Source organism: Halichoeres trimaculatus, unplaced genomic scaffold (assembly GCF_033239565.1).
Source record: "Halichoeres trimaculatus isolate MK-OKI-2021-1 unplaced genomic scaffold, fHalTri1.1 fHalTri1_scaffold_22, whole genome shotgun sequence".
Classification (NCBI taxonomy): Eukaryota; Metazoa; Chordata; class Actinopteri; order Labriformes; family Labridae; genus Halichoeres; species Halichoeres trimaculatus.
The window spans coordinates 22,876,282-22,883,893 of record NW_027437200.1 but is presented as its reverse complement, the minus strand read 5'-3'; the positions used below and the strand labels follow the sequence as shown (position 1 = coordinate 22,883,893).

At 42.6% G+C, this 7,612-nt stretch overlaps 1 protein-coding gene and 1 long non-coding RNA gene across 2 annotated transcripts; one reads left to right on the top strand and one right to left on the bottom strand.

Annotated features, from left to right (window-relative positions):
* Positions 1-21: 21 nt before the first annotated feature.
* On the bottom strand, positions 22-2,613 carry LOC141784393 (uncharacterized). Its single transcript, XR_012597440.1, has 3 exons — positions 2,463-2,613; positions 1,194-1,508; positions 22-279 (listed from the first exon to the last, which is right to left on the bottom strand). It is a non-coding gene; the product is annotated as an uncharacterized LOC141784393 (long non-coding RNA).
* Positions 2,614-2,875: 262 nt separating this feature from the next.
* Positions 2,876-6,353, top strand: LOC141811210 (peroxidasin homolog). The gene is made up of 5 exons (XM_074699190.1): positions 2,876-2,906; positions 3,511-3,774; positions 3,854-4,096; positions 4,172-4,348; positions 6,053-6,353. Exons 1-5 carry the CDS (start codon positions 2,876-2,878, stop codon positions 6,163-6,165), a joined length of 828 nt encoding a protein of 275 aa, XP_074555291.1. The 3' UTR covers positions 6,166-6,353.
* The last annotated feature ends 1,259 nt before the right edge of the window (positions 6,354-7,612 follow it).

The following is a 7,612-nucleotide window of genomic DNA, read 5'->3' as shown; positions in this document are numbered from 1 at the left end:
AATACAGAGAAAATGATCAGGGATTGCATTCATCTTCAGTAAATAAAGAACCACATTATAAAAGTCTTATACTTTTTTCATCTTCATCCTGGTTATTCCCGTCAACCTGGGGTTTCTTGTTTCTGCAGCGTTTCCCTTTGCATTTCCATAGAAAATAGAAGGCCAGCCCAGTGACTAGAATAACAACAATAATCGAACATATTGTAATTATTTCCAGTCTAAATTGGCTCAGTAAGTTTCCTCCTGTAGGTTGAAAAGGCTTCAGACTTGTGTTTCCACCTGAGGAGCAGAAAATGTGAACAGTTAACTCAGATTCTTTAAGAGAAAAAAACAAAAATAAACTAGAAAAGCACTCGGAGCTCAGACCTCCTCCAAGCATATTGTGATTGTCACCAACACTTTAGTCCGACTTTAATGTTATACTCCCTTTCAGGAAACTGTCTGCCACAATTTGGTGTTAGTTGCAGGTTTGCACGATAATTTGTTTCCTGACAGTGTTGAAAATTATGACCCAGTACATATTTCATATTCTGGATCTTAGTATCCAGAATAATTCCAGGATCTGAATCCTACTTTACATCTGTCAGAAATGATGGTGACCTTGTCTTGTGTTGTTTTTTGAAGCAATCTGACCATTTATGGTGGAGTTATAAACACATATGGTGAAAACAGCCCTATCTCACAATGATAAAGAATCCTTTACAAAAAGTCCCGGATCCAGACGGTGATCCGGATCAACTCCAAATTTAGTCACTTCTTCCTGATCCCATTTTGAACATTTCCTGAAAATTTCATCCAGATCTGTTTTTAACTTTTTGAGTTACATTGTTCACAGACAAACAGACAAAAACACAACCTTATCGTTGGAGGTAATAAATCATTTTGTTTTAAAACGATGGTGTTGTTCGGAAACTATCTGCTTTAATAAATACCTACAGAGGAGTTGAGGCTTCAATCAGAAATATGATAGCTGATCACAGCTAAGTGATTTCTTCATCAGCTTTTATTAAAAACAGAATAACTGTTTTTTTCTAGTCCCTCCTCACAAACAGCTGGATCATCTGTGGGCTGGATGATCAGCTTTATTCTGGACTCTGTCAGACAGTCAGTGTGTGTTTGTGCAGCAGAGATTTGACTTTAACACCGTGATAACTGTTACGGACGAATAATAGTCATCAGATCAGTCCACTCACCTCTGTTTGTCAGGGTAGCAGAGCACTTGACTTCCTCAGGTTCCTCATCCCCAGGCTCTCTGGAGAAACCGCTGCACACGAACGTCCCCTCGTCTTTCTGGGTGACGTTGTGAATGAGTAGAGTCTGGTTTGAGGTCCAGTTCACTCGCCCAGAGTACTCAGGAATCTGCTTGGTCTTATCTGGGAGCCCATCACGGATGAAGATGACATATTGGTCCCCAGGGCGGTCAGATCGGGTAATGTTTATCCCAATAACGGTTTTGTTTGTAAGACAAGGAAACGACAGCTCGACTTTCTCTCCGAGGACAGCAGAGACTGAGGGACAGAGGAAAAACATCAATATTGTTAATTTACTGAACGTATGGATCTATATATCAGCAGACCTGACCGATCGGTTTAAGTTGGACTCGGTCACTTTAAACCCGAACCGCTTAGTTGCAAGGCGCCACCCTGTTGGCTAGGGCTGCCTGTTGCAGCAGCTCTCTCTTCTTTGTCCGTTTCTTGTCATTTTTTCATCTCTTTTTCGTAATCTTTGTATTTGGAGTGGATCATTACTTTGTACGGTTCACTTGTTGGTCATGGACACCAAACTTTTTTGTGTCTTCAGTGATATTTTCACTACTTTTTCTCCTGTGTTTGTCTGGAGATCCTACATGTAACCATGGCTGCATTGTTTACATGTGAAATCAGCTGTTTGCAGCCTGTAGCATGTCAATGCTAACTGGTGCTAGGCCGGATGTTTCCCTCAAGTAAAGGAGGAGGAGGTGAGGACGTCGTGCTGGTTCTCAGGTGTGAGCTAAGAAGTGACGACATGGACCTGTCCTTCCATCCATCGTTATTGGGAACGTAAGATCTATCTCCAATAAGATGGACGAGCTAGCTGTGCTAACCCAGCAACAGAGGGAATACCAGAAGGCAGAGTATGATCGTGCTATTCACAGACATGGCTAACAGAGCTAACATGTGAAGAGCTTCACCTGCTGTGAGCAGACAGGATCCAGGAGACAGAGACTGAACAGACTAGTGAAGAAGCTCAGTCCTGGACCCTGTGGAGGTGGAGGCTGGCTGACTGGACAATGATGGACAAGCTGTCAGCATCTATTTTCTTATGGAGCTTTTTACACTTTCTATACACTTTCTTACTTTGGTTTTCTTGATTGCTGCTGTGACTTTAATTCCGTTGTACTTGTTACAATAACAATAAAGTTCTATTCTATTCTCATTCATTCTACACCTGACCGAACGTTCTCTCGTGTATCATCTACTCACCGTTCAGCGCAGCCGCAGAAACCATTAGAAATAGATACAGAATGATGAAATCCATGACTCGTTTCAGGAGCTCCATGTTGTCTTCTCACGTTTTTCCTCAGCTCTCATCTGGGATGTTTGGACGGAACCGCTCCTCTGACATGGCTCGAGCACGAGCCAATCAGGATCGTCCAGCTCATAGACAGTGGCCCAATCACAATGTCCATGCTCACGCTTCTTCCTCTTCTGTTGAAAACAGGTGATACTAAGGTTTATTACCGCCCCCTACCTGAACAAGGGAGGAGTGTGTTACCTTAAGTATGGGTGAAGCTGTCGATTGTGTTTCCTCTCTGTGGGTTTAAGTTTCTGTTCCTCTGAAGTGGATAAAACTCAGACCATGAGGTGGTTTTCGAGGAAACCATCGTGATGAGAGAATGGAGCCCACATCTCTGCTCAGCCTGCTCTGTGAGTAAAAACTAAATATAACCTGAGTTTCTATAGACTTAATTTAATCTGATTTTCTTTATATGAGCACATATAGTCTGATTACATATAATCTATAGATTACAACTTCAGTTTCTTCATCATACAAAACACAGTCTGATTGTTTTCATGCTGAATATTAATCTTAGTTTCTATAGACAGAGTGTGACCAGAGTACATTTCTTTCTTTTTTTAATTCTGTGTGAGTGTTTTTATTATTATTCAGATGTATCATGTAACATGTGTTTGTTTGTTTTTCAGTTCTCACCTTGTTGCAGTGTTGTACCACAAACCAAGGTGAGACTGATTTTTGTCTTTTTTTCTGAAACTTTAATCATTTGAAGTGTTTTTAAATGTCAGTGTTGTGCTTTAATGAACATGTTAAGGTGAGAGGGCTCTGACCGACGATCTATTTCAATAAGAGCTAGTTTGTGTTATGGGTTTCATCTGTGTTGTTAGCTTATAGCTGGGGAAGAGAAGGGGGCCGAGGACAGAGCCTTGAGGGACCCCACAGGGCGAAAGGCTGAAGAAGAAGAAGAAGTGAAATGTTTTATGATCAGCTCATGAACCTTCTGTTTCTCTACAGTCTCCCTGACTGTGCGTCCCAGCAGCCCTCAGGTCTTCATCAGGCGGTCTGTCTCTCTGAGGTGTGAGGGGGAGGACGCCGCTGAGGGGTGGACGCTCTGGAGGAACACCAGCTCAAAGAGCAGGACTCAGTGTGGGGTCGTCTGGGGACGAGCGGCTGGTTCCACCTGTAACATCAGTTTTACCGTCACATGGGACAGTGGAGTTTACTGGTGTGAGTCCAGAGAGGGGGCCACCAGTAACACCATCACCCTCAGCGTTACTGGTAAGACCTGTGGTGACACAGACTCTAGTGGACACTGCCTGTCATGGTTCTTCATCACCGTCTTTTGTCCCCCATCCAGATAAACCAGTGATCCTGCAGACCCCAGTCCTCCCCGTGACGGTGGGACAAAACGTCACCCTGCACTGCAGAACCAGGAAGTCCTCCAAACTACCTGCTGACTTCTTTAAAGATGGCACCTTCATCAGGTCTGCGCCCGAGGGTCACATGACCATCACCCAGATTTCCACGTCTGATGAGGGCTCCTACACCTGTCACATCCAGGGTCATGGGAAGTCTCCGCCCAGCTGGGTCTCCGTCTCAGGTCAGAACCTCTCTTTGGATTTCAGGACTTGTTGAACCCATGAACTTTTCTGACCATGAGACACTCACTCTACAGGTACAGGTAAAACTGCAGCTCCACTCACCTCCATGGCCCCACCCACATCTACATCCCTGCCCGCAGTCTGGACTTTATCCCGGCTTATGTTTCAACTGGTGCTCCACATGGTGGTGTTCTGCCCGTATGTGATCTGCACTTTCCTCATTGTGTCCATTTTTGGATGCAGACCTGCAGGTAACAGCCCAACACTCCGTTAACCAATCGATAAACCTGTCAATTAACCAATCAGTTAACCAATTAATTAACCCATCAATCCATTAACCAACCATAAAGTAACCCGTTAATTAACTAATCAGTTTACCAATCAATAAACTCATCAATCCATTAACCAACAATAAATCAACCAATCACTTGATTGGCCAATCAGTTGCTGTAAATAATCAGTCCATAAATCCATCCATTCATCCAACAGCTATCATTTATTGATTCAACCATCATAAAGCTATTATCAATCATTCATCCTTTCAACATTTATTTTTTTCATCATCCATTATCCACCCAACATACACCTATCATCCAACCGTCCATCCAACCATTATCCATCAATTATCCATCAATCCAACATCATCAAACCATCATTAAACCATCATTAATCACCCTTTCATTTACTTTTCCAACCACTGTCATTTTTTATTTGATACCTTTCCATCCATCCATCCATCCATACATACATCCATCAATCATCCAACACCTTTCATCAATCCATCTCTCATCCATCCATATATCTATCCATCCATCCATCCATCCATCCATCCATCCATCCATCTATCCATCCATCCATCCATCCATCCATCCATCCATCCATCCATCATCATCCAACACCTTTCATCCATCTATTCATCCATCCATCCATCATCCATCCATCCAACCATCCATCCATCCATCCATCATCCATCCATCCATCCATCCATCCATCCATCCATCCATCATCCATCCATCCATCCATCCATCCATCCATCCATCCATCCATCCACCATCATCCATCCATCCATCCATCCATCCATCCATCCATCCATCATTCCACACCTTTCATCCATCAATCATCCATCCATCCATCCATCCATCCATTTATCCATCCATCAATCCATCCATCATTCCACACCTTTCATCCATCCATTATCCATTCATCCATCCATCCATTCATCCATCCATCTTTCATCCATCTTTTCATCCATCCATCCATCCATTCATCCATCCATCCATCCATCCATCCATCCATCATCCATCCATCCATCCATCCATCCATCCATCCATCCATCATCCATCCATCCATCCATCCATCCATCCATCATCCATCCATTCATCCATCCATCCATCCATCTTTCATCCATCCATCCATCCATCCATCCATCCATCCATCCATCATTCCACACCTTTCATCCATCAATCATCCATCCATCCATCCATCCATTTATCCATCCATCAATCCATCCATTTATCCATCCATCATTCCACACCTTTCATCCATCCATTATCCATCCATCCATCCATCCATCCATCCATCCATTCATCCATCCATCTTTCATCCATCTTTTCATCCATCCATCCATCCATCCATCCATCCATCCATCCATCCATCCATCCATCATCCATCCATCCATCCATCCATCCATCATCCATCCATTCATCCATCCATCTTTCATCCATCCATCCATCATCCATCCATCCATCCATCATCCATCCATCCATCCATCTATCCATCCATCATCCATCCATCCATCCATCATCCATCCATCCATCATCCATCCATCTATTCGTCATCCAACACCTTTCATCCATCTATTCATCCATCCATCATCCATCCTTACATCCATCCATGTTATGATCTAATCTCTGTGTAAATAAACATATTGATTATTGTTTATTTGTTTTTTCCAGGTAAGGACCTCCCCGTCTCTCAGGTGAAGACGCCTCTCTCTCATGCTCATGAAGGATTGGATGATACCTGTGATGATGTCATCGTTGATGTCACCTCAGAGTGGTTCTTCTGAACTGTTGTCTAACAAAGCTAAAGAGGCTGAAGGAGTTATGGATGATGGAGTGGTGCATGATGGGAAAATGACTTTATATATGTCAGGTATTCTCCATCCTTTGTGTGAACGTTCCAGCAGACAGAGTCTGTACGTCTGACCTCTGATTGTTTCCCAGAGCTTATTTATGCACTGTTTATGTTCTGCTCAGGGTGAATGTTTGTTTTTCTTCTGAATAAATCTTTAAAGTCTCCTTATTCTCAGAGTTTTGATACTTTTACCCTGAAGCATCTCTCTGTATGTGGACAGGATGGCACTGTGTGTTCCAGCTGAGAGCTCTGTGGTTGACCTGCTTCCTGTTTCTGTTAAAGATGAAAGCTTTAGTTCACACATCAGTTCAGGGTGTTTGACCAAACAGGCAGTAATACCCTGAAAGACAAGAGCACCTTTTTTCTCTGAAAAACATTAAATCTGCATTGCAAATGAAAACTTTCAGCAGTCTGCAACAAATGACTCCATCGTTACTGACCCACCGGACAAGCTGTACCACAGGGTCAAAGTTCAGTCCTGATCCTCTTTCTTTGTTGTAGCCGTTAACTGTTAATCATTAGACGGTTAACAGCTGCCTGTTTATGGAGATGATGGTGTCAGAGTGACTCATGTTTTATCACCGTAGGAACAGCACAAAGCTAGCATGCTAAGGCTAAAGATGCTCCCATTCATCTGACCTGAAGGTACACAAACACAAGTACACACATTCACACAGGAAGAAAACGAGGAAGCTTTGATAGGCTTATGAGAGATTACCTCTGAGTGTGTGTGTGTGTGTGTGTGTGTGTGTGTGTGTGTGTGTGTGTGTGTGTGTATTCAGGTTGCTGACTCAGGAAGACTCAGTTTGTTCTTGTTAATCCCTACCTCTCTCTTTCTTGTCTCCTCGTCTCCTTACATGAAGGAAAGGAGGGAGAAAAGAAGGAAACCAAACACTCCTGTGTGTGTGTGTGTGTTATCACAGGTAAGGGCCAATAACATTATGGATGTGATGGATGTATTACAGGTGTGTTACAGGTGTGTAAAAGTTTTTTTTTTTAAGTTACTGATGACTAATGAAAGTGTAAAAGGTGTGAAAAAGGTATGTGGCAGGTGTGAACCAGGTGTGTAAAAGGTATCTTATAGCTGTACTTTAGTTAGGGGTGTGTTTCAGATGTATAATAGGGATGTAATACATGTGTAATAGGTGTTTCAGGTGTGTATTAACACTGTTAAAGGTGTGTAACAAGTGTGTATTTCAGGTGTGTGAATAATGTGTAACAGATATGTAACAGTTGTTTGATAGGTTTGTTGCTGTTATGTAATAGCTTTGTAATATGTGTGAAGGAGCTACGTAATAGGTGTGTTTAAGGTGTTTACTAGGTCTGTAACAGGTATCCAACAGTTGTATAATATGGGTGTAATAGAGTGTGTAACAGGT

Bases quoted from the DNA above. Each gene is read 5' to 3' on its own strand.
- LOC141811210 (XM_074699190.1), top strand. From the start codon at position 2,876: ATGGAGCCCACATCTCTGCTCAGCCTGCTCT. The intron at 4,097-4,171 runs GTCAGAACCTCT...CTCACTCTACAG, and splicing joins CAGCTGGGTCTCCGTCTCAG to GTACAGGTAAAACTGCAGCT. The intron at 4,349-6,052 runs GTAACAGCCCAA...TGTTTTTTCCAG, and splicing joins TTTTGGATGCAGACCTGCAG to GTAAGGACCTCCCCGTCTCT.